General features: G+C 46.6%; 1 protein-coding gene across 4 annotated transcripts in view; it reads right to left on the bottom strand.

The window, feature by feature from the left end:
- Nucleotides 1-27,421, bottom strand: part of LOC144822137 (ICOS ligand-like) — a 288,880-nt gene that overhangs the window by 46,186 nt on the left and 215,273 nt on the right. For all 4 annotated transcript variants that reach the window (XM_078679282.1, XM_078679283.1, XM_078679284.1 and 1 more), the window contains 2 exons: nucleotides 8,097-8,137; nucleotides 1,703-2,086 (listed from right to left, as the gene is read on the bottom strand). In XM_078679282.1, the coding sequence (XP_078535408.1) occupies nucleotides 1,703-2,086; nucleotides 8,097-8,137 (425 nt within the window). The remainder of the gene's footprint in view (nucleotides 1-1,702; nucleotides 2,087-8,096; nucleotides 8,138-27,421) is intronic.

Here is a 27,421-nt window from a genome sequence, read left to right as displayed (position 1 = left end):
AAGGTGGGCCTTTGTACAGAATGGTGCAGTGTTCAAAAAATTATGAATTGGAATGCTATCTATTTGCAAGCATTCCTCCCATCACCTTTTGTGTCTTTGATGTAACACCCTAAGTAGCCAAAGGGAATGCCCAGTCATGGGCCCCTTGCTTGCTGTGCAACAGGAGCCAGGCCATAGCTCACTGATGAGGCCTAATATTGCCGAAACCGGTCTGGGGTTGCCTGTGGTCCTTTCTGAAGGGACCCTTGCCTGGCAGTTTGGGACAGACTGTTCCCATGAGGAGATGGAAAAGCACTAATTCACAACTGGCAGGCCTCTGTCTCACCAGTGTATATATGACAAGTACAGAGCTTTGGCTCTAAATGGCAGTGTCAAAAGCACTAAGGCTAGCACATACAGCAATGGAAAACCAGGAGGGACAAAAGCATAAAAAATTGAGGGAAATCACCCTAGAAAGGGGCATTTCCTACAATAATGATCAAAACAAACATCTAGATCAAACATTCAAAAAATGATCGGAGAGATGGTAACTACTAGTAATCATTCTAGGTAGCATTCCAATCCATAATTTTTGCCCACTGAGTCACTTTAGGGTTTCTAAACCTGTGCTAGCTCACATTTTGTAGCATGTGGTGTCTGAGGTGTGTTGAGGGAAGTTTTCTGAGTCCGGGTGACCCAAGCTGGCAGCCTAAACTCTCTCCGAACTCCAGATTGGGGAAGCTGCAGTGTCTGACATTGCAGCCTTCAGGTCAAGGTTGCCGGTTCCCGCTGCTCGGATCCAAACCACTAGGTATTCTGTTGTTGAGAATACCATGATTGGACCCAAGGAGTCTTGTTGGCCTTGTGTGCACCCATGGCTGGCTGCCAGGAGCAACTGCAGCTCTCACCTCTGCCACAGGGGATACAATTCTCCAAATTGGAAGCACAGCAGGTTCCATTGTCACAGTGTTTTGCCTACGGGGGTATAGTGATCCCGCATTTGTGAAGGTGCCACTGGGTGCCTGAGGATCGAATCTGGAAGCGAATACCTAGGACAGGTACATATATGGTACATATATGTTCATGCCGTTCTGCTGCTAATGGAAGAGTTTGACAATTGCTTATAACTGTAAAAGCATATATCCAATGTGTATGTCGTTTTGATTTCAATGTGTGAGTAATACAAAGACCAGTGTTTTAAACATACGGTGTGGAGTCTTTTTGTAGCGTACACAGTGTGTTGCGAAGGTGGGGGTTGTGCCAGTTCTTTACACTTTGACCCTGAGGATAATCCTGACTGCTCCGTGCCAAGCTACGCAAGGGTGAGCACAGGTACAAGTGTATCATACTCATCCTGTCTAGGATGGTGGATTCTGCCTGGCTTCAAAGCATCCCAGCCAGCCAGAAACCACTGTGTCTAAAACTTATAAAGGAATAAATAAATAAATGGGCCTTTGTGTGGGTCAGTCTAAACACAACCTTGGTAAGCTATTTTCCGTTGGTCAATCTATTCACAAAATGTGCACTTGGAGGGTGGGTCCCACATAGAACTCCCACAGCCACCTCCAAGTGGTGTCCAACAATTACTGACCAGGAGACTGATGTTCCACTACCAGGACTACTGTTCTTTTCATTCTATATTTCCAGGCACCACTTTGTACTAAGTCAGTTCTGTGCTACAGAGATGCTCACACAGGCTTATAAACTTGCAATAGTTTCTTACCTGCTACCTTTAGGGAAGCACAGCTCTTGTGGATACATTCGGTGGCTGGATGTGTTTGCATCACCACGCACATATAGGCCATAGTGTCGTTGAGTGTGAGGTTTGAGATCTGCAGCGAGAAGTCTCCCTCTTTGAGGCGGTCCTTGAACAGATGTGTCCGGTTCTTGTAACTCTGGTTCTGGTATTTGAAGTCATCTTGGCCACCAATGAAAGTATGCGCAACAACTGCTTTTTCATTGTTTTGCCAGTAAATCATCAGCGTGTCCAATGGGAAGGTCTTCTTTTCCGGGTACACACAGCTTAGATTTACAGATGTCCCAAGAACACCCACCAGCTGTTTCTGGCAATTTGCAGAACAGACAGTTCCATTAATCCCATTTATAGCTGTGGGGAAGACAAACAGATGGAATGCAATCTGTGTTTTCAAATTACCATGCTAATTCAATAAAGTATACAGGCTAATATCTACATACTATCCTGTTTCCAGTTTAAAACTAAAAACAGTGTTAAAACGCCATTGTAATGTAAAATGGCCACATCCAGGGTAACAGATACACTTTGATTTTCTACACAGCCTAGAATGCCTCGCAAAGAACATAACATGAGGGAATAACAAAAATAAATGCGTAGAGTTTGATTCATAACTGAGGGACCAATCATAACATGGCTTTGTTACAGAATATAACAAAGAAGTTTTGAATACTAGACTGCATGTGTTTTAGCTTTACGAATGGCATTAAAAATTCTTTTTTTTCTTTTTTCCCCTCTAATTCTTGTTTATTTGGTGCTGCAATAAAAACAACATGTTTTGAAAACAAAAAAAATACACTTTTTAAAAATATTTTATGTGGAGGTTTTTGTATAAACACTGCCAAATACTGATTTTTAACACGCAAGAAAAAATGGAAAACCACTATTGGAATCCACACTGAAAACAGGAAAGCCAATATCGCCAGGGACAGATGGCAACTGTGGCGTGTTCACTATGCTGTCGGAAAATTCCTCACCTGTACTGCACCACAAAATCTCACTACGAGGTTGGAACAGCAGGATTTTTTTTTAAAAAAGGTAGAGGAGGGGTTTGAAGGGTGCAACCCCCAAAAAGAAAAACAAACTCCAGTGACAACCCTAGGATATGCATGGTTTCCCCGTGCTGTGATGGGCATGAGTCGGCCATAAATGCACACCGTCTGTCTATCTAAAACGCGGTCCATGGGGAGATTACAATCACCATCTAATAAAATACTAGCATTATTAGGGAGCAAAGATAATTTAGCTGAGAGAGCAGACCAAAATTGTGGGGTATCAACATTAGGTGCATAAACACTTACAGTATATAACTCAGAGGCTCCACTCTGTAAGCGCGACATCAACCATCTTCAGTCATTACCAAGCTCAACAGATATTATGATAAGCTGAAAATCAGAGTGAGTACTCCACTTTTCTTTGAGGAGGCTGCAGAACATGTTAAATCTGCAACCCACAGGGGTCTCATAGAAAGTGCCACCTTGTAACCAATGTTCGCTTCCTGTAGGAAAACCAAATCACCCCCAAGTGATTTACAGTAGTCAGGAATTTTTGAAGGGATGGTTCAACCCTTAGTATTTAGGCAAATCATTTTCAGGGCTGACATGTAGGAATGGGTAACCATTGAGTCCTACTAAGTATGGCGGGTACACAAATAGGAAACAGAATGAATTGTCGTTTGGGGGGACAGTGGGGAAACCAGATGCCCAACAGAAAAATAGAAGGGGCTCAGGAACATGTGTGACAGCAGTCTTCATCTGAAATCTTCTTTGGGCAAGAAATCATACAATTATGACGAGTTACAAGGAAATAACAGTGGTGGGAACTGTGAGTGACGAGTCACTGTTGCATACTATGGGGTCCATTAGGATGTCTGGCGGATTGCCTCCGCCAGGGTAGCGGTGGCCACCGCCACCCTGGCGGAGGCAATCCGCCCGACATCCATGCCTGCATTCCCCCCCGCCAGATTAGGATGGCGGTAGGTACAGTGGCGGATGGAAAGACCGTCCGCAGCTTTACCGCCGCGGCGGTAATAGAATAATATGGTGGCGGTGTCCTATGGACACCGCCAGCCATATTACAATGTCCACATTAAGGGGCCTTTCCACGGCGGCAATGCCGCCACGGAAAGGCAGGCGGTGTTTTCTGTGGGAGCCCCCTGCGGGGACCCAGGTGACACCAGCTTAGGGGGAGGACAAGGGGGGGTACCTATGGTACCCCCCACATTTGTATATGCAAAGCGACAGGCACCTCGTGGTGCCTTCCGCTTTGCATATGCAAATGCATTCTCTTATGTTTTGCATTGTGGCGGGCGGTGCAGAGAGCACCGCCCGCCACAATGCAAAACATGTAGGATGTATCTGCCACTGTGGCGGGCACATCCTAATTCCCCCTACGGGACCCCCACCCTTATGGCGGGCGGTCCCGTTCTCCATTAGGGAGGCAGGCGGACAAAGTCCGCCCGCCATCCTAATGAGCCCCTATGTATGGATCTCATTGGTGCAGAGGTCGCGGGGGTCCACTACTCGAGCGGGCGCTGGTGGGCTATTGGACGCATGGGTGGGAAACAATCACTGGTCGTCAGCCCAAGCGGGCAAGAACACTGAGACCAATATCCCTGCACACCCGGAGATTATGGTAATTTAAGAGGCACACCCACCCAGCCACATCCAGCACAGAGAGAGGATGAAGAGGACTCATAGCACAACCCTCCCCCTCTCTGGCTCAGTTTCAACCTCACAAGTGAGGAGTGGAGAACATCTTTAATGCTCAGCAGATTGCAGGCGTTGAAATCACTGTAGGATGCTGGTGAATGTGGAGGGAAATCCAGAACTCAGAGGGGGGCTGCCATGTTGCATGGCCTCCAAGCCTCACCCCCCACCCCAACTCCCCAGTCCACTCAATTTTAAAAATCCTCTGCAGATAAGAAACCTTCATGCCATGTCTGATTGTTCCATGTCAATATCTTGCGCCATATTCCCCATGATCCAGTATACATGCTTTTTGCGTCGTCACCCCCATACTTCATAGCTCACACCTAGTCCTCAGGCACCCTATTAGTTTTCCTATAAATGCCTATCTGTTCTCAGGTTTGAGCACTTGCTTTACATCCTATCTGAAAGCTTCCTACGCTTATTTTACAGTCATTAAACTCGACTTTTCCACCTTCCCTCATCACACCCTCCATCGTTGTACAGAACCATTCAACCACACCATCCTTTGTCTCACTTTCCCCAATGCTCACAATACTTTTTTTAAAACTCTTTTTATTGGTATGCAAACAATAATTTGTACATACAACGAACATTCATATTGTGGCATCATTCCTTTTTACGTTTTATTCTCACAATACTTACTACCACCTCATTTCCCTTTCACTTCATTTCCCAGAGCTCTCAATTTCCCCATCCGACCACATCCTCTTTTATTCCAGTTTTCCAGTACTGCCACCTTCCCTTATTTCTGGCACTATCCACTTCTCATTTTCTTTTGTACCTTCACTTTTTCATTTATTCTGGAAGGAAGGAGATGGACCCTCGGATGCCGCTTGAATTGTAAATACGGTACAAACAGTGAGCAACCCAATATACCCTTGGGGGCTTGGGTGAAAATTATGTAATGGGTAAGGAATGCCTCCAAGGAAGTTTGTTCAGCAAATTATTTTAGATATTTTGAAAAATTATGTGTAGGACAAGTTAATGGTCCTAATACAACTAAATTCAATTAATCATATGTATCTAATACAATACTGACTTTGCATACATAGATACAAAAAACATTTAGACAATAAACAAAAACAACAAAAAGGTGTATATGCAAAATATAAGATTTTATCAAAGAAGATCACAAGGGGTTAAAAATACAAATATACAGACAGGAAATACAGGAAGAATACAATAAATTTCAGTTTGCTTCTCTGTAGGACCTGTAAACACCTATCCAAAATGCAAATGTAATTAATTCATATAGGATACGGTTAGAAGTCTTCTTTTGCATATACACCTTTTTGTTGTTTTTGTTAATTGTCTAAATGTTTTTTGTATCTATGTATGCAAAGTCAGTATTGTATTAGATACATATGATTAAATGAGTTTAGTTGTATTAGGACCATTAACTTGTCCTACACATAATTTTTCAAAATATCTAAAATAATTTGCTGAACAAACTCACTTGGAGGCATTCCTTACCCATTACTGAATTGTAAAAACGGCAATTTTCATAGTTCTCTGGGCCGCGGTGCCACCACACCTGCTTCATAAATGGAAGCTATGCCCCTGAAGCCATAAAGAATATTAAACCCCGTGCACCATGTCAAGTCACCTTTCCAACAATTAAAGAGGAACTTCAGCCACCTCAGAGGGAAACTTTGGCAAAATGGGCAAAATGAGAATATGGAGTCCTGAATCGTTGGGGTGGTGAGCTTTGGTGGTGCACGGCTGTGCGATTCTCCTAGAAGGACAACCATTCCTATATCCTGCTACTGGCATTCGTGGTGCGCTTCCACCATGCTCTCCTTATGACCTCACAGATTACATCACTAATGGCATTTCAATGACATCATTGATAACATCCCAAATGACATAATTGATGACATCCCAAATGACATAATTGATGACAAAACTGGGCATGGTGGAGACAGTTCTAGCTAGCTCAGTAAACTATAACAGGTAAATTAAATTGTTTTTTAAAATTTCAAACCTTAGGTTTTACCTAAGCTTTTCGGCTAAGTATAGCTATAACATCCGTCCGTCTGTCCGTCCGTCTCAACACCAAACTGTTAATTTTTCAAAAACAACAAATGGCCGGCACTTGTTGGGAATAGGAAGTCATTTAATAGAGCAAATTCACACAATGTAAAGGGGTGTGGCGGTTGTGGTACTCAAAGTCAAACACAATTATGGTTGTACTGTGCCCTCATTATATTACAAATGTAAGCAACCTATCTGGCAAAGGGTACACTCTAGTATAGGGGTTTCCAGCCTTTTGTGTAATAAAAGCTACTTGTGCTCAAAGAAAAGCATCCTGATCCACCGGCCCCCAAAACCCATTCCACGTAGATCCATTAAAAAAAATCTATTCTTTAGATACTGGTCTTGTATCCAGTCTGTGCGAGGTCAGTAGAGCTTTCTAAGCCACAAGATAAGGGCCAGATTTACAAAGATTTTGCATCTAGGTTGTGGCACTTTTTTGATGCAGTTACGACGTGTAACTTTTTTGTTATTTACGAAGCTACAAAAAAAATTCCATGTGCGTTGCTTTGTAAGAAAAAGTAACACAACAGAGGGCACTGCACTGCCTTGAGTTACTTTGGACCAAATAGTCTTTCCATTGGTGGTGCCTTGGTGGTCCCTTGCATACACCCATGAATTCTGATGTAAACCCATACTTACAAAGAGATGTAGACATAGCTTTGCGTCAAAATGGTGCGCCTGCCTGAGGCTTGAGTAAGAAGGGTAAATATCTTTTTTTTTCCTGGTTACTACTTTTTGGATGTGTGCAACTTTCAAACAGCAAATAGCCTTAAAGGTTAGTTTTTGTGCAGAAGGGACCCCGTGACCACTACGCAGACACCCTTACACTGTGGTTTCCTTCGCTAGGCAGCCAAATTGCGCCTGTGCATGGAGAGAGCAGGACTGCGACATTTTTGTGATAATATGGTTCAGTTCTGCATTCTCCAGGGGAGACTTAAAACAGTTCAGCAACTCTGCTTTCTGCGCTACATTGAACCACTTCTTTAGGAATGAATGGGGAGTCATTCCTTATTTGCGATTAGCAATTAGCGAATCGCAAATAAGGAAGCAACTTCAAGGGTGCCAGGGTGTCCAAAGGACATCCTGTTGCACCCCTGAAGTGGTAATGTACACTGGTGTTGCGCACACCCATGTCCCAAGGACATGTGTGTGTGTAACATACAACTTAGAAAAATGCACTTAAGTGCATTTTTCTACGTTTTTGCTATTTACCACGTAGTTAGACTTCGCGGCAAATAGCGGCGCCAGATTGCGAATTCGCAATTTTGTAATGGTTCATGCATTGCATTTAAGGAATCTCAAATTGAGATTCCTTAAATGCAAATAATTGCAATGTGGCGATTTCTAAAATTGCGATTTTTGCATTTGGGATGAAGCATCCCAAATGCAAAAATACCGCTCGCAAAGTGCCAGATTCTCAGAATCTGGCCCTATGAGGCAGATTTTGGTTTGATGAATCTGGCCCTAAGTGTTTGTGGTTTTAGAGCATCCTTAACGCTTTCCACCATCACTCTACACCCTCATATGCAGGACTCCCTAAGAACTCCTAGCAAGTGTCTCTGGGCCTCAACAACATCTTTATAAGTATCTATGATGAACAAGCATATGTAACTTACCAGCATCCGTCAGCCAGAGCATCAGCAGCAGAAGCCAAGACCTAAAACCAAAGAGGAAAAATATAACAAATGCCAGGTAGAGAATTTAGCTTCAGTCAAAAACATAATACTATTCACAATAGTGAATCTGAGTAAGAATGCTCATTTTGTTGATGGCCACCTCAGTGATGCAAAATAAAATGAGAGTGGACAATAAATAATCTCCAAACATTGGTTATCACATTCATCATAACCTATTAATCTTGTATCCTTACCTGCCTTCTGGCAACATTTATTAGTTTTATACTTTTGCCCAGTCGTGCATAACCTCCTCCATACCTGTATGCCAGGCAGCCTCAAACCAGATCCCCATCTCCTGAGCACCTGGGGAGATTGCATGCACATTTATCCTCTTTTTAGGTCGAGCGTGAGCCTCTCTGTGCCTTTTCTTGCTTCTCATTTGTTTGTTTCAATGTTTCAAAGTCCTTTAAAAATCCTTGCTTACTAATGGCCATTCATGCCTTTTTGTCCCTCCTTTTCCTCCAAGGAGCAGGGACTTAGTACAATATCATTACACTTTGTTCTGTTGATCTGCTCCTGTGGGGACTATTTTATTATGTTTTCTACCTCTGTTACACTGTGGGTGCTCAGACATAGCTGCTTACATTTTATTGCAGCAATCACACATACAGTTCCTTCCATGTGGCTGGCATCCTTTTGCAGTCTTCCAGAAGGCAGCTCCCAGGCTGGCTTGGAATGCAAGCAATTTATTGTTTTCTATTTGCTTACTGTTACCATCGTGGCACGCAAGCTTTAGCTGTAAACATCGTAACCTAAAGTGTGAATGCCCTGATTGCTTAAAAAGTAAAGAAATAGAAAAAAATATATATATTTGATTACTTTTCAAGCAATTGCGGCACCTGCGCTTCAGCTTACGATGTTTATAGCTAAAGCTCGAGTGCCACAAAGGCTTGTTACTGTGTGAAACCAAAGTAACAAGATCTAATCGGCAGACGCCCCGCTCACCTGGCCATTGCTTTCCAATCATCATGTTCTCTTTGCAATGCAAGTTTGGGCAGTTAAGGGACACCACATTTAAAATGCCTATCCTGCTTCCTGTTTACTCCCCTGAACACTTTGGGGCCCATTATGATGTCGGGCGGATTGTCCCCACCAGGCTGGCGGTAGCCACCGCCGGCCTGGCGGAGGCAATTTGCCCGTCATCCACACTCGTTTCCCCCGCCATATTAGTATGGCGGGGGGACCTCGGCAGACAGAAAGACCGTCCGCCGCTTTCCCGCCCCGGTCGCCTTGCTGCCAGAGCGGAAAAGGAATACTATGGTGGCGGTGTCTATCAGACACCACCAGCCATATTATGATGGGCGTCTGTAGGTGCCTTTCCGCGGCGGCGATGCCGCCACGGAAAGGCATGCGGTCTTCACTCTGGGGGGCCCCTGTGGACCCCCCAGAGTGAAGTATAGGTGGGGGGTGCACACGGGGCGGGGGGGTACCTGTGGTACCCCCTTTCATTTGCATCAATGCATTTTTAGCATTGTGGCGGGCGGTGCAGAGAGCACCGCCCGCCACAATGCTAAAAATGCAGGATGTGCCCGCCACTGTGGCGGACGCATCCTAATACCCCCCACGGGACCCCCGCCCTTATGGCGGGCGGTCCCAAATTCCGAACAGAATGGCGGGCGGACAAAGTCCGCCCGTCAACCTAATGAGCCCCTAAGGCATACACAAAGCTTTACTTTCACTTCTTGTCGAAAGGCTATTTCAAGCTTTTCTTCAGCTTCTGTAAAAGCAGAAAACGCATTTAAATGTTTCAGCCTGAGTCTTACATTCGTGTGTCTTGTTTGCCATGATTATTTGCACGCTCTTTGGGGTCTGTAAAAGCAGCTGTAAATGTGTAGAGAGAAGCTGCAGTTTGAGGCTCAGATCCCAGGGCCCGCGGACACCAAATGTGAACATGTCTCCAAGAACATTTTTGAAGGTAGGTTATCCTGATATTTACATCTTACAGTACTTTCTCAGAATTGTTAACCCCTAGGGCGCGGCTGCGATTCTGCGCCCGTTTTAATGAGTGGGCGGGTTCATGACGGCCCCCAGCCGTCATCAGCACACGCCCACCGGGGCCGTCATCAGCATGGAAGGGGTTAAACTTACTACAAATGAAACTTAAAGCAACAGGAATTTGAGCTCTAGCATGAAAGTCAACTATTGCTCGCGGTGGGGAGAGTTTGTGTTCAGCTTATTTACATTTTTGACTCTCACTTTAAAATGTTTATTTCCCCAAAATATGGGTTTCACAAACTACATGCCCTTAACCGTTTGTCACAAATTTGGCAGCTGGAATTTCTTCTGGTTGCTTACTCTAAGGAAGCTTGGCAGTGAATGCATGCAGACTCTGGAAATGTGGTTTCATATTCACTGTTACACACGGTCTCTCGGGCAGACTGAAATGAAAGGTATTGCTTGTATAGCGCATCCGTTGTGTAGATTGAGACCTAAATTAGGGCCAGGCAGCTGGCATCCAATGTTCCAAAGATCCATGTCTTTAACGCCTTTCTAAATTGCTCCTCTTGTTCAATTGCTCTGAGTTCCTTTTTCATGCAATTCCAGGCCTTTGCTCCTAGTACTGTGGCTGATTTCCCTCCTCTGGCTGTTAGTTTGAAGCCAGGCACTTTAAGCAAGTTTGCAGCACTAGATCTTAGTGTTCTCACTGTAGTGTATGGTTTAAATCTTGCTGAAAGACATACCGGGTCCAGGTGGAGATATGCTCTGAAAGTTGTCAACATAGTTTAACTCCTTCCGTGCGGCGCACGTTCAGTGGACGTCGCGTGCACTACCTCGGTAGTGCTGCGCACGTCCGCTGAACATTCCTGCCCCGCCCGCTTAATAGAACGTTCCGCCCTGGGGCGGAACGTTTGGCGCAGCGGAGGGGTTAAACAAGATTCTTTTATGAACTGGGAGCCAGTGAAGGGTCTTCATGGCGGCAGAGGCCTACGCTCTACGAGGAAGCCCTATGACCAATTTGGCTGCCGCATGCTGAACTACCTGTAGTGTTCTCAGGGAGGTTTTATTGATCCCTAGACTATTGCAGTAGTCCAGCCGTGATAATATGAGAGCCACTGCCACTGTTTTCCTAGCGGCCTGCGGGATCAGATTGAAGAACTTTCTCAGAGTTTTAATAAGGCCAAAACAAGTCCCTGTTACCTTAAGGACACGGGGTTTGAAAGAGAGAGAAGAGTCAAACCAAACGCCCAGATTTTTTGCAACTTTCACCGGCGATGGGGGGCTGCACATGCTGCAAGTACATCGGCCAAGGTATTGGCCTAGCTAGCCGAATCCAGTGCTGTGTTATGTTACTGCGTATCTGTATAGAGCAGCATTTGCCAATTAACTTGCCTCTTGAAGCTTAATCACTTGCATGTGTGTGTGGCATCAGAGGAACTTCTTCAGGGATATTTGCTCCCCTCGGGGCATAGTTAGACTTTGCTACCCTATTTCAGCCATTAAGCGCACATTCTTTAGCTGGCCTCTTGGTGCTTAATCACCGGCAGTAGTGTGTGGCATCAGCAGATCTTACTTGAAATATGAACAAGGTTTGGATTTTCCATGGTCATGCTGTTTTCTGACTGTCTCTTATCAGGATACTTTACATCTTATGTATACTTTCAGTTTTTAGAATCACGAAGCCGTCATCCAGCAAATACATGTAAGATTGTTTATTTTTTAACACGGACATTGCGCCATTCGGGTCACGTTCTTTCACCAAAGGCGTTCACGAGCACTTCACTCGCGTAAATTTAGATACACGTGTGCCACACACTCACGGAATCAGATTGTATAACTCATTTTATTTCATTTTATTACACAAAGCCCTTGACATGGTTGTACTTTGTTTAAATCTACAGTGATGCTCCCTGAGGAAGGGCTGTTCAATGCCCAAAATGCATAGGAGCGAGTAAAAATTGTGATGTCATGAAGGAATGAGAATATTGAGAATAATGAAATGACGAATGAATTTCATTCATGAACAACTGCATATGAATAAAAGAAAAAAGTTAGCAAGATTCAATCAAACTTGTGTGGAGTCCTCAATTTTGGGGAGGAACCTAAGCCTGTGTGCCTGAAGGGGATGCAACTAATGAATCATTAGGAGCACGTTTTGATCAGCAGATCTTATTCAGGATTATTTGCCCCCTGAGCAAAGTTGGATCTTGTTGCCCCATTATAGCCACTGGGGCCACTTTCACTAGTTGGAGTGGCAATTTGCTGGCGGTGCCCTAACCCTCCACCTTGCCCTAGAGGGTGCCGTCTCTTCGCCATCTCATGTTGTTGTCCTGGCTCCACATTAATGCCCTGGCTTTGTGCACTAGGCCGAATCGTATCCACATTATCCTGATGTAGAAGTACTGTTTCTAGGAGCGTCAATTTTAGGCAACTTCCACCTAGATCATCAACAGGGGGCACCAAACAGGTTCTACAAACTGCACAAGTGGTCCATCGCCAGTGTAGAAGAACAGCAAATGTCTCCTACCCAAAGGAGGCAACGAGCTCTCATCAGCCCTTCCCAGATCCATCTAAAATGTCGGACACTAATCGTCAAAGGCACACAGGTTTGGTTCATATAAACCTAGAGGCCTCGTATACCTTCGTAGGGATTTACAATAGTTAACAATTCAACAACTTTGCAAAAATTGCATTGCATTCCTAGGCACGGGTCTTCATCTGGTGATGTCACCCACACGCAGTGAGTCAATGCTTTTTTTGCATTTCTACCGAGGCACCCAGCCCAGATATTTGTTTGTTGCACACTGGGATTTGTAGTTCTGTTTAATACATTAACCCCTCCGCTGCGCTGAACGTTCCACGCTGGTTCAGAAAGTTCTATTGCGCGGGCGGCGCCGCGACGTTCAGCGGACGTGCGCAGCACTACCGAGTTAGTGCGCGCGACGTCCGTTGAACGTGGCCAGCACTCAAGGGGTTAAAATATCTGCAATAAAAATGCAAAATTTCAAATGAAATATCTCACTGGATGAGCTATTCATAAATGCAACAGCTCAACTTCAAAGTTCTGGCCTGGCAAAGCAGGCCATTCAACACTTGATTCTGAATTCTAACACTGTCCAAATGCTGCATTCTGGTACTTGCACTGTTATTGTACCACCCTCTACCAGTGAACCTACTTCAGATGCTAGCAAAGCACTGACAATGTAATTAAAGGAGGTGTGTGTTAATTGTAAGTTTGAGCACGTGCGTTTTCTATTCTTTGCTTGCACAGAGTAGAAGTTCAGATCAAAAACATTTTTGGCAGAAACCAATCCCACTGTGACAATACATTTTAACCAGCTGTAACCATAGTGTCAGACAAGCATTTGCAATGCAAGAGGTCTCGCATCTGCGACAGTTTGAGCTGTTTGCATTGTAAATGACAATGCCTTTTATTGATCTGTTTTGAAAACCTGCAAGTGGTACGTAAATACACACTTTATGCACCACTTGCAGGTTTTCAAAATTCATAAATAAAAGGCATTGCCATTTACAATGTCAATAGCTCAAACTCTTGCAAATGCAGGACCTATTGCATTGCAAATGCTTGTTGCTGTTAGGACTCTATGCAGCGGCGGGGAGGGGGAGTGGACTAATGTACTTGGACTAAGCGTCCTGCAACACAAAACTGAAAGCAATGCTCTTATCAGTTTATCGGAAAGCACAGGGAAGCCACAGCTATGTCTCTTAAATTCTGCTCGGATCCTTTCTTCTCAGTCTTGAAAGGAGACAGCAACCGCACCATCAGCCAGATGCATCAAGCTAAAAACCGGTCTCAAAGGGGCAGATTCTCAGCATCTGCCCCTTTGCGACCGGTATTTTTGCATTTGGGATGCATCATCCCAAATGCAAAAATCGCAAATTGTGAAATCGCTAAATTGCGATTGTTTGCATTTAAGGAATCTCAAATTGAGATTCCTTAAATGCAATGTATGAAAGTTCAAAAATAGCAAATTCGCTAATAGGGCACGCAAATTACCACGAAGTACAACTTCATGGTAATTTGCAAAAACTTTTAAAAATGCACTAAAGTGCATTTTTCAAAGTTTCATGTTGCGCACACACATGCCCTAAGGGCATGTGTGTGCGCAACATATGTGCACAGATCAATTTCAGGGGTGCAACAGGGTGTCCTTTGGACACCACTGCACCCTTGAAATCGCAATCTCAATTTGCGAATCGCTAATTGCGATTCGCAAATTGAGATTGTCTTCCCATTCATTCCTATGGGCCTCTAGGCCCATAGGAATGAATGGGGAGGTATTGCTTAATTGCGACTCGCAATTTGCGAGTGGCAATTAAGGAATTCTAAGAAATCGCCATTTTTTTTGTGATTTCCAGATGCATTCCATTTTGCTATTCCTTATTAGCGAATCCTTATTTTTCGCTAATAAGGAATCCCAAAATGGATGCTTGATGCATCTGGCTGCATGTTTTTTTATTCAAGTGACGGTCCGCAACCTGGAAGTGATTGTTCATCCTTCCTTTATAACTTACCTTCCTTTTCTATTGTTTATAGAACAGGAGTGCTTTTTTTCTTTGTTTTTACAGGGGGTGTATCCTCATACAGCTAACCCTCTAAGTACTGCCACTTGTTGTTAACCACTTGCAGCTGCCGCTGTGGGGGATTCCAGTGGAGGGACCGACAATGTGGTGTGAATATCAGACAATTCTGTCCAAGGTACGATTCCCAACAAGGAGTCCTCATTCCAGCACAGTGCTGAACACCACTCTGTTGCCTTCCCTGTTATTCCTCCTGACCATTCCTCCCAGTGGGGTCACTGATACAGGAAGCACTGGTGAATTACAAGTCAGAAAAATTGTGATTACCTAAAATTGCGACTACAAATAGGGAATTGCAAATTGCGATTCCCTTAGCACATGTTCCAAGCATTTTCTAAATGCAAACTGTGCATTTAGGAAAATGCAATTACCATTGACTTCGATGGTGATCAGGTGCACATTTTTAATATTAAGGAATCGTTAAATCTTTTGGATGATTAATAATCCACATTTGTAATAATCCACATTTGTAAAGCACGAACAATCACCCGTAAGGGTCTCTAGGCGCTGGGGGCCGTCAGGAAGATTAAACAAGCTATTGACCAGAGTCACATGGTGCTGGGCTAATCTGCCGCCCGTGCCAGGGATCGAACTGTGATCCCCAGATTCCAGCGTCAGTCGCCCTGGCCGGGACGCCACACCTCTCCCCTTGATTGGGAATTCCACCTAACAGGAGGCATTTCCTGTGCCAGAAAGACAGAACTCTTGCCACCCAGGTTGATATCTGTTTGTGACTTGGTTGCAATAGACCTTGAGTACCCGTTGTGTGAATTGATTAATATTTAGGGACTGTGAACGTGTGAGTCTTTATTATTCCCAGGCCCCCTTTCTGTGTTTTGCCTTCTCACGTCAAGGCATGCTTCTGATCTTCAAATACATTTTTGTGTAAATATACCCTCAGAATCTAGTTTTTTTAAATTCAACTAATAATTGATACAAAATTGTGATTAAAAGTGACAATTTTCTCCATCATGAAAGTGTTGATGCTTTGCTTTCCTTCTGACATTTTAACCCCAGTCAAACTATATGAGACAACCTCACTCGTTTGATGCCAGGCAATCACTGGGTAAAGTCTGGACAGTTCCTTTGGCATTCAATTAAGAATTTTGGAGGTATCCTGGATGCCATAAGACTGGGGTTGGGTTACGAAGCATATTGTGAATCCATTGAAATGGCATAGATCGGATGTATGATGGTACCACGCGGGCTATTACCACACGTACCGTTACAACGCGTGTTTTACAACGCAAGTCGTTACCACGACTTGCGCTGTAGGGTGCGGACGTAGGAATAGTTTAATTTACTATTCCAACACCAGTCCCCGTGGATAGTAGGGAAGGTGTTGGAATAGTTTATTAACTATTCCTTGTCCTTGAGCGCCCTCCAGTGCAAGTCGTGGTTACGACTTGCGTTGTAAGAGACGCGTCGTAATGGTAGCGCAGGGTAACATCCGCGTCGTAAAGGATGTTCCCCGTATAGATCACATGTGCATTCAATAGTGGTGTACAGCTTCCTTTTGGCAGGCAGAAGTGTAAGGATCAGCCCACTCTAAAAGTGGAGGTTGGCAGTTATGCACTCACATCCAACTTCCACTTGTGCCCTGAAAAAACAAGAGTTTAACAAACAAAAGTGATGGGTAGATACTTAAATTGATCTCTGTCATTGATAATTGCTCAAATTCTATCATTTGTTTGGTCTCTTCACCACCACCTCAGACAGGAAGCAACCACATTTGCAAATCAGACTTGGTCTTGCTCCTATAGAAACATTTTGGACTGATCTGCTAGGCCTCATGTTTATTTTGCTGGTTAAAGGAAAGGTCCTGGAAGGATCTACTAAGGAGGGAAAGTGTGGAGTAGGAGCATTGAATCTGGCATACTAGTGTCTAGTGACCTGCTACCTGGCCCTTAACTAAGCATGTGCAAACCTATTATGTTGCATATAGAATTTGCAACATTTTAGGAATATAATTAGCATGAAATGTACACAATTGTTAGGCACAATAGACATGAAAGGGCAGAAATCATTTGGTGTCTCACAATAATTTTGAATGCAAGATGTAAATGTAAATTGATACTTGTAGAGCGCACTACTCACCCACAAGGGTCTCAAGGCGCTTGTACGAATACCGCTGTGGAACCCATCCTGGCTTTCCCTGTGAGGTGTCCACTCCTGGGCACCCCCAAGGTGGAGGCCAGGAATCCTTAGCGTTGTGGGGGCCGTTGTGGAGATTAAGCAAGCTATTGCCCAGAGTTGGACTCCATGATTGGAATAGGCACCGAGGTGAGAATTATCAGGTCAGTGGAATTTTTGAGCCCAAGACCCACCGAGGCAGGGAATTGAACCCTGGTCCCGGGCTAGACCTCTGCATCAGGGTCTGCTGCTCTAACCATTGAGCTACACTTCTACACAAGATATGCTTCAATTTTCAATACAGAATTCTGAAGAAAATGTCAGGATTTCAGACCAATTTACACAAAATATATTTTAAATTTCACAAACTCTTTACAATGATGTTTCATGGGCAAATGTCCAGACTCTTAGCAAGGGCATAGGCAGAGCTGATTTGGGTATGTGAATAAGTTGGATGGTATGAAGTGCACGAACAGTTGGACTTCCAAGTCCAGATCATGATGGCGATTTTGTGCATACCATGCATGCTGAGCACCATTTGTGTTAACAGTTGTTTTTCTAAGCTCTGATGGGGGCCCATGTTGTTGGTGACCCTAAAGTTGCAAAAGTTTCCTGCGAGTGAGCATTGAGGTGCAGAGACAGTGAAGAGGAGTTGGCCTCACGGATATGGCAGTCGACCTCGAATCTGGGGAACCGGGTTCGAGTCTCTGCAAGGACGCGCAACATCCTGTGATTCTGGGCAAATCACTTTAATCTCCCCGTGCCTAACAAAAATGAATGTGTTCTCATGTAATGCAACTGGTGCTCGTGTAAAGCACTCTGATACCCGATACCTTCGGGTCAAGTTTGCACTATATTAAACTCTGTTTTTTTTTTAAAGCATTGGTACCTTGGCCACCATGTTTCTTGTGCATCTTCCTGAGGAATTCAGTTATGAAGATGGTGGGCACACTACATGGAATCTGCTTGATCGGCTCAAGCGCATCTGCATCAAGTACATGGAATATGGCTAGTGGTGTATTTGAGGTGGTAACTGGTGGTTTGGTGATATGACGGGTTAATGGCCAGTGAAGCATTTTCATTCTTTTGCTGTGAATACAGATGTGCCATGGAAAAGCTTGTTTTCTCTTTGTTCTTGTATTGTTCCTACTTCCACTGAAGAGGAAAATGGGGGGGGGCTAAACTGTAGTAGATAGTACAAGGCCGACAAGGCCAAGGGGCAGCATTATTGGATAGTATTGCAGGGGCTTCCAAGGGGAGGTGGGAGATGGAGGGTGAGTGTGACTGCCTTCAAGGGGCGGAAAAATGTCAGAGAGTCGCAGGGTATCATGGATATAATTTCTTGGGGGAGAGTTAGTATGTGGCAGCACTCATGAGACAAAGCCTGGAAAATGGGAGGTCCATGGTGACCACCCCTGGCATGGACACCCCCTCATTATCCCATTATAAGATCACAAGGTGATCTACCTGCTGATGTCAACTGGCCAGTAGTCAGTAGAAGGAAGGGAATAAGGGCCATGTTTTTGCATTTGTCACCCCGAGTGGGATGGGTATGCTCAGACGTGAGTCCCATGCTCTCCACACCACTGGAGTCAAGCTATCCTGGCTGAAGACGGCTGATAGCCAGAAACCGGTCCTAGGATGCTTGATTCCAGTCCAGGAAAGACATGGCTTGGCAGTTCGGGCTGGACTGTTCCCATGAGGCACAGGGCCAATACTGATTTGCATATGGCCATGTCTGAACTGGGGTGGTGTGGAGTGCAAAAAAACGATGGATTTAGGCCCAGATCTCTGTACTGGGGTGAATGTATGACATTGTTCTGCATTATGTCCATCAACTGTTGGTTTTGCATAAGGGCCATGGTGCCACCTGCTCTCTAGAATGATCCAACACAAATAACACACTATAGAAGAAAATGACAAACTGGTTGGTGCACATTGCACCACGTTCTGGGTCAAGATCCCAAACATGTAGATGGACCTAGCCATTGGGTCATTTGAAGCCATGGGCAGTGGTAATCTACTCTCAGGAAAATTAAAGCGGGAAAGGTATGCTTTGGCAAGATCTAAGGAAAGGGTGCTATAAGTAACGTCTTGGACCATGCTGTGAGGGAGTACAGAATGCCGCCCAGTAGGTGTTATCTGGTGGTGCATAATGAGGCAAATAGCCTGGACACAGAATAAAGACGATCGACAGAGGAGGAGGAGATGGACAGCGTAGTGCGTTGTGGTGGTGCTCTAGGGCCAGTGACTCCAGCAGAGGGTTGCCCAATGTGCATTAGAGTTCAATGAGAGTTCTGAGGCAAATGATATGAACGAGACAGAGAAAAGATAATAGACTGACAGATCTTAAGACTGGTGAGGCAGCAGGTAGGAAGGGTAGAGAGGGTAGTGTAAAGGTGACAGAGATGGAGGATACAAAAACTGGCAGAAAAGGGAACTGAAGGTTATATGAATAGTGGAGATCTTACTTAAGTTGATTCTGTAGTAGGGGATCTCTGTGTATATGCCCTTGTGAATACAAATACGTGGGTATGACGACCAGGAAAGTTAAGACGCGCATTTCCGAACATAGGAGTACCATCCGCTGTCGGAAACAGTCCACCAAAATGACTAACCATTTCTTGGAGGTGGGACATGGCCCTGATGATTTCCGATGGACTATTCTAGAACAACCGTTGATACCCAATCATGTGACAGACATCAGTAAGTTTCTGTTCAAGAAAGAAAAAAAATGGGTGTACACTCTCAACTCAGATAAGGACGGGTTGAACGATGACATCCCGTGGATGTCTCTGTGAGATGCATTCCTTTAATACATTGGTGTGCTCTCTAGTCATCTAAACATTTACATGGGGCTTGGCATTAATTCTGACCAGTCAATAGGCTACGTTTGCCGTTCTCCATACTTCCCTACATTTTGTGAGGTCTATACTTAGATTCACTATAATCTTCCATTCTTTTTGACTGTGTAGCCTCATTCGTTATTTTGACGCCGCTGATGGGCATAATCACCCTTCTGCTGACGTCAATATATATCTAAAGATACTGGAGCCCCTCTGCCTAACCAACAAGTGCTCACTTGCTTAAATATTCCAGCAGATCTTTATTTTTGCAGTTCCACATTTTGGCGCTGTATTGTTGGCCCTACTGAAAACAATAGGTCACCCAGAGCCCTATAGCACTGGATGCCATACCAATATCTAGATCTGCCTGTGGGTACTACCCGGTTGACTTTTTGTAACTAACAGTACTTTTAAAGACCAATTACATTGGATGCCACTCCAATATACATGCCTATGCTTCTGGTATTATATTACTACTAAATATGTGAGCATTTATAATTGTTAATTTGCCTGGGAGCGTCCATTCTCTCCCTAGGACTACATATCCCAGAATCCTCGGGGGTCATGTGATGCGAATTGAAACGCCCAGTTGAGGAAGTGAAATTGCACTGTCAGACTCCGCGCGTTACCTCCCCTTACAGCCAGAGGGACGCTGGAAGTACCGACGGACAGGTGAGAGACACGCTCTTCTTGCCTGTCTGTCAGCAATCTCAGTAGCAGGCTGCCATTGTGCGCGCTCGCCACCAGTATGCGCACTGTACAGAGAGTTCTGTTGGTGTTCCTATTGAGCGCTGCTGCCCGTGTGTAGATTAATCTTGCAACGCGGTAAGAGATATTTGCTTTACTGCCATGACCACGGCGCAACAGATTTCTGTATTAACTATTAGGTTTCTCGCTGTGGGCCGCTGATTAAGAGGTTGCGAGCCCACACGCGAGCATTGTTGACAAAGCGGCATTGCGGTGGGATTCACCCGCGCTTTGTCTACAGATTAATTTTACACCGCTCGGACTGCAGAGCTGTGAATTAGACGCGCTCTAGTGTAAGTGCTGGAGTGTAAACGCTAGTATACCCATTGTTTGAAACACAGCCTCAAAAGCGGGGATCCTGTCACGGCGTCTTCCAGTGGCCGTTCTTCAATTACTTAGTGAAACACGCATGAGCAATTACAAATTGAGGCGCAGGCGAACCTTTTGCTTCAGTTTTTGTGTACAGATACGTGTGTTCTTTATACAGGCATAATTGTCATTGAATACATTTTCCGGCCACCGAGGGTCTGGCCCTTGCCATATGTTTAACTGCTGCCATAGCCTAAGCCAGGCCTTTTGGCATTTTTGACCTACTAAAAACACCAGTATAAGTTGTGATTAAGTGTGAAGTCAGCTGCTCGCTGACGTGTCTCTGTATGTCTCTCTTTCTCCACTAGAGCGGTGCTTCAATTACCTGAGCTGTTTGCCAGGTGAGGTGAGGCAGTACTCTCCTGCGTAATATGGTAAGTGAGAGTCCTACTACATATCATATGTAGGTATTGTAGGTATATGTAGGAATTAAAGTACTACCAAGAGGATTGCTTCATAAATTCTCTTCTTAGATAAGGTATACCATGAAAGTGTTTTGGATACCGTAGGTATACTAATTGTATGTTTTTCCCTTGTTTTCGACTATGTTTGCTCTCCACCGGACTTTACAGCTGGGAGAATGATCCTTCACTAATACCCAGGTGATACCTTTTCCTTTTTTTATATTTCTTACACTACACTAGCAGTAGCGACACAGGTCCTGAAGAATGCAGTGGATACCAGTGTGATCCGTAATCCTGCTGAAACATGTCGACCAACCTGTTGGTAGCTATTAGTTGAAACTACCAATTTCGCTCTTTTTAAGTCTTAGAGACTCTGAGGTCTCCAATAAATAATTATTTTCCTCAGAGCTATCTAATTTTATATATCACTACCTTGCACTTTTTGCACTTTTTCACATTCCCTCGCACTGCTTTTCAGTAGCCCCCTGCGACCCAGATATATCATCACTGGTTCCTATGTTGTCATTTTTGACCAAACTCTTTTCCTATCCTTCATGGTTAGAAGGAACCCACATGATGAAAAGGGCGCCTAGGAAGAGCTACTGATGGGTATTTTTCAAAAACCATGAATGATGTACCCTGTCTAGTGGACTATTGCTACTAGTTCCATCACATAGTCCTCTCTTGTGAATTCCATATCTTCTGACCCTCCACTATTATTTGTATTTTGATCTCTGTGTATAGTCATAATCTAGTGAATAGTCCCGCCCATGTGCGTGGACCCCGGAGCAATCAAAAATAATCTCTTATAGTGTCAAAAAATGCAGAAAAGCATAGACACTTAAGAGAGAATTTAAAGACAGATAATGCAGCCTAAAAAGGCTACACTGTCCAGTACTTCAACTAGAAATTCCACCATAAAATCCACAAAACAGCAAAAGCCTGTACAGATTTCCCTTGCTTTACCAGCAAAATCCCTCAGGAATGATAGAGAGAAGAACCTGGACAGACAAGCCCCATAGGCTGCCATTATGTGGCTCAAAACAGGATACTGTGCCTTTAAGAGAATCTTCCAGAACCTTCTCCTAGTATCCCAGAATGCATAGCAGGTCCAACTTAGTTTCAGTTCTTTTTTCCGGCTCCTGCAAGCAGGACCCTGGAGCATTGAGCTCTCCCTTTTTAAGGGTTTTGTTGGTGTTTTTTCACTAAATTCGATTTTGTGTACTTTTAAAGTACTTTGGTGACTTTCTTCTTGGTTTTCTGCACTCTTTTGTTGTCCATAATGCCTGCATTATTTGACAAATGCCCGGAGTGCTCCAGGAAGAAGGCCAAGTCAGACCCCCATGAGGTGTGTATCCTCTGCCTTCCCTCTTCCCACATCCCAGAGGAGTGTGTGATCTGTAGAGGCTTCTCTGGCAGGACCCTGAAGGACAGGAGGAAGATCAGACTTCAGGGACTTGAAGAAAGAAGACTGAAGGCTCAAGGTGGGTCTGGAGGGGCTTCTACTGCCCATGCTGAGGCCTCTGGGGGACTCCCCAGGGGCAGGAAGTCCAGCAAACGTCCAAGGTCTCCGTCTGGGTCGGTTGCTATGACCACGACGTCGAGAGGAAGGTCCACGGCCAGTTCCCGGTCTCCCCAGGGCTCTGGGTTGAGAAAACGTCGCCCGTCGACGTCGAGGGACTTACACAGGCCGCCGTCGAACCCGGTGTCGATTTCCTCGTCGTCGCCGTCGCCGTCGAGTGGACGGCATCGGAGGGCCCGGCGTCGGCGCTCGCCGTCGAGGCGACACCGCCGTTCGCCGTCGAGGGCGAGGACATCGTCGTCCTCGAGGGGATCCTCGTCGTCGAGGCCGCCGTCGAGGACGGCGAGGTCGCCGTCGAGGCGGAAGAGGTCTCCGGCGCTGAAGAAGTCGACGTCGAGGCGATCGAAGAGGTCGACGTCGAGGCGATCGAAGAGGTCGACGTCGAGGCGATCGAAGAGGTCGTCGTCGAAGCGGTCGAGGTCGCAGTCGAGGTGCCAGCGCCCGTCGTCGAGGTTTAGAGGTTCGTCTATCTGGTCGGGGTCGACGTCGAGGCATAGAAGCCGGTCGACGCCGAGGAGTGCGAAACGGTCGACGCCGAAGGGCCACTCGAAGTCGAAGGCACCACGGTCGACGTCTGAACACCAGTCTTCGACGTCAGGGGGTCGTAAGGACAGGCCGAGGACTGTGGGGGGCTCCCCTCAGTCAGAACAGGATGGTGGCTCGCCGGGAACGGCGTATTCAGAGGTGTATACACCGAAGAAGACTGTTATACAACCTCCTCCTCCTCCTTTGCTTAAAGGGCCTCCTCCGAGGGCTTCGACCCCTCCTCCATTGCCTCCTCTACCTGCTCTTCCGTCAGGACCGCAGGCCCCGGTGCCGGGTGCTCCTCCTCCGGTTCCACCGAGATCGGTGTCGATGCCCAGACTTCCGACACCTGCGACGAAGACTCCTAAGTCGAAGGTTCCTCCTAAGCCCAAGACGTCCGTCCCGGGGAAGCCGGCGGAGCGTCCCAGACCCAGGAGATCGAGGTCGCGCTCGGGGAGAAGGGACAGATCTAGGAGTGGACACGGATCCTCCTCGAGATCCAGACATCGCCATAGGAGGCATAGGTCCAGGTCCCGTTCGGCCTCTGGGACCCGTTCATATTCGCCTACATTGTCGGATTCCCCGGAGACGAGGGTGTCTCCGATAGATGACATTGGCACGTTCCAGGAGGTTCTCCTGAGAGGGGCGGCGAAGTTGGGGATCAAGGTAACGGCCCCTACGCCCACAACTTCTGTGATCTTCGAGACTTTGCACACGAAGCACCTGTCTCGCCCCCTACTGCCTTTGGTGCCGGGACTGGTTGAGCCGGCTGAACAGCTCTTCTTTGCGCCGGCGGTGGTGAAAGCTGCTGCCCTCCAGGCTTGTCAAGAAGTACAGGGCTCCAGAGTCGGACCAGGCCTTCTTGCGGAAGGACCCAGTGCCTGATTCGGTGATTGTGACGGCGGCTCGGAAACTACATGCTACCTCCCCGTCCTCCACTGTGCCTCCGGATAAGGAGGGCCGCTGGATTGACTCAGCTGGACGGAAGGCGTGTGGGACGTCTTCCACGACGATGAAGGCCTCCAGTGACTCGGCGTTGTTGGGACGAGACGACCGTGCACTGTGGGATTCCATGGAACAGTTTGCGGACCTTGTCCCGCGCGACAGGAAAGAGGACTTCATGGAGATCGTCCAGGAAGGGATGCTGGTTTCGAACCAGGCCATCAGCGCCGCGGCGGATATCTCCCTGCTGGCCGCGCATGGATACTGCCACGGTATCAATCAGAGACGCCATGCTTGGCTCCGGCTGACGTCGCTCAAGCCTGAAGCGCAACAACGAGTGGCAAATCTGCCGTTTTCCGGCGACACCCTCTTCGGGAAACACGCAGATGACGAAATGGCCAGGATGAAGGCCGAGGCTGAAACCCTGACGGCTGTGGGCTTGGAGAAGCCCAAGGAGAAGAAACCCTACCGCCAGTTCCAACGACGGTTCGGGTCGCAGGGTAGAGGAAGGGGACAGTCTTCTGGGCAGCAACAACAGCAGCAGCACCACCAGCAGCAATACAGAAGACCCTTCCAGAAACGTCAGAGGGGTAGAGGTGGACAGCAGTCCTCTACCGCGAACAAGGGCCCGGCTGGGTCTCGACCCTGAGCGGTTACTTCCCCTTCGTCCGTTACCAGCTCCGGTGGGGGGAAGCGTTCAATTTTTTCTGGCAGAGTGGAGAAAAATTACTCAGGACAAGTGGGTGCTGAATATTGTTTGCAATGGATACAGTCTTCGGTTCATCAGCCCTCCTCCATCGATTCCTCCGGTCAGCTCGCAGTATCAACTGCGCGAGCTCCAGGCGGAGGCCGACATCCTTCTAAGGAAAAGGGCGATAGAAGATGTACCTCTGTCTCAAAGAGGAAGAGGTCTGTACTCACGGTTCTTTCTGGTCCGCAAGAAGGACAAGAACGAGTTCAGGCCCATTCTGGACTTGCGACAGGCAAACAAATGGATTCGCAGAGAAAAGTTTTGCATGCTGTCGTTGCATCAGATTTATCCTCAGCTGCAGCGGGGAGACTGGCTTTGCGCCATAGACCTACAGGATGCGTACTTCCATGTGTCCATTGCACACAAACACAGGAAGTTCCTGCGATTTCAAGTCGGCACCAATCACTATCAGTACACAGTACTTCCGTTCGGGCTGAAGTCTGCGCCCCGGACGTTCTCGAAATGCATGGCAGTGGTAGCGGCACACCTGAGGAAGAACAAGGTGTTTGTCTACCCGTACCTGGACGATTGGTTGATCAAGGCCTCCTCCTTCTCGGAAGCTCAAGCACACTTCCAGAAGACGTGCGTTCTCTTGAACTAGCTGGGGTTGCACATCAACATGTCCAAGTCTGTCCCGACTCAGGTCCAGTGCATCCAGTACTTGGGAGCCTCCATCGATACGCTGTCAGCAAGCGTGTCTCCTTCGGAAGAGGGACGTTTATCACTCCTTCGGAAGGCTCAGGCTCTCATGTCCGCTCCATCCACGACAGTGAGGACGGTGTCTTCTCTGCTGGGATCGATGGCCTCTTGCATCTTCCTGACACCGCATGCGCGGCTGCACATGAGACCGCTGCAGGAGTGCTTGGAAGATCAGTGGGACCAGAGGAGAGGATCTTGGGACGACAAGATACGACTGTCTCTACACGCTCTTCAGTCTCTGAAGTGGTGGTGTTCGGCGGAGAATCTCCTCAGAGGGGTTCCCTTCCACAAGGACATTCCCACTCAGACTATCGTGACGGATGCTTCTCTCCTGGGATGGGGAGCGCACTCCGGAGATCTGCAGATTCAAGGGACGTGGTCCCCGTCGGAGTCCACGTACCACATCAATTTCCTGAAACTCAGGGCTGTTCACTTGGCGCTGAAGGCCTTTCAACCGTCCTTTCGGACCAACTCTCTGCTTGCACAGACGGACAATACGACCACGATGTATTACCTCAACAAGCAGGGGGGCTCGAGATCACGCACTCTGTCTCAGGAGGCGCAGGCGATCTGGCATTGGCTTCTGGCTCGAGGACTCTCGATAACGGCCACTCATCTGCCAGGTGTGCAGAATGTTCAGGCAGACGAGCTGAGCAGACTGATTCAGGAAAACCATGAATGGGTCATAAACGACGAAGTACTAGGAGAAGTCTTTGCAAGGTGGGGAACTCCAGACGTAGATCTGTTCGCCACCGCCGAAAACAGCAAATGCCGAGACTTCGCCTCCAGGTACTACCAGCCGGGGACGCTGGGGAACGCGTTATGGATCAACTGGTCGAACAGCTTTCTGTACGCTTTTCCACCCATTCCCCTGATTCCAGCGGTTCTCATCAAGCTCTCCCAATCCAGGGCGAAGATGATTCTGATTGCCCCGGAATGGCCCAGACAGTAGTGGTTCACAGACCTGCTTCACCGGTCTCTCCTTCCTCACATGAAGCTGCCGTGCAGGCCGGACCTTCTCACGAAGTTCGGGGGCGGATGGTGCACCCCAACCTCTCGTCTTTGAGTTTGGCGGCATGGCTCCTGAAATAGTGCAATATGGCCATTTGAATCTCCCAGAGGATTGTATGGACATACTGAAGGAGGCTAAGCGACCTTCCACTAGGACTTCTTATGCTTACAAGTGGAAGAGGTTTTGCATCTGGTGCAAGTCTAAGAACTATGACCCTACGACATGCAAGGAAGATGTCATCCTTCCATATCTGCTACATCTGGCGCAGTCTGGCCTTAATGTCCATTCCATTAAGGTTCATCTGGCTGCTTTGACTGCCTACAGGAAATGCCCTTCACAGACTTCCTTCTTCCAGATCCCTGTGATCAAAGATTTTCTGGAAGGCTTGAAGAAAGTATTCCCTCCTGTCAGGCTTCCTTCGCCTTCATGGGACTTGAATGTGGTGCTGTCCAGATTGATGAAGGAGCCTTTTGAACCTATTCATAAGGCTTCGTTGCAGCACCTGTCCTGGAAGGCGGCGTTCCTCGTGGCCATTACATCGGCCCGAAGGGTGAGTGAAATTCAGGCGTTGTGTTGCCAAGAACCTTATACTGTATTTCATGCTGCTAAGGTTGTTATGCGTACTCACCCTAAATTTCTTCCCAAGGTTGTTTCTGATTTTCATATCAACCAGACTATAACTTTACCTACGTTCTTTCAGAATCCTTCATCTCCA

This window comes from Lissotriton helveticus, chromosome 3_1 (genome assembly GCF_964261635.1).
Source record: "Lissotriton helveticus chromosome 3_1, aLisHel1.1, whole genome shotgun sequence".
NCBI lineage: Eukaryota > Metazoa > Chordata > Amphibia > Caudata > Salamandridae > Lissotriton > Lissotriton helveticus.
The sequence above is the reverse complement of the archived record's forward strand: the minus strand, read 5'-3'. Positions and strand labels throughout refer to the sequence as shown.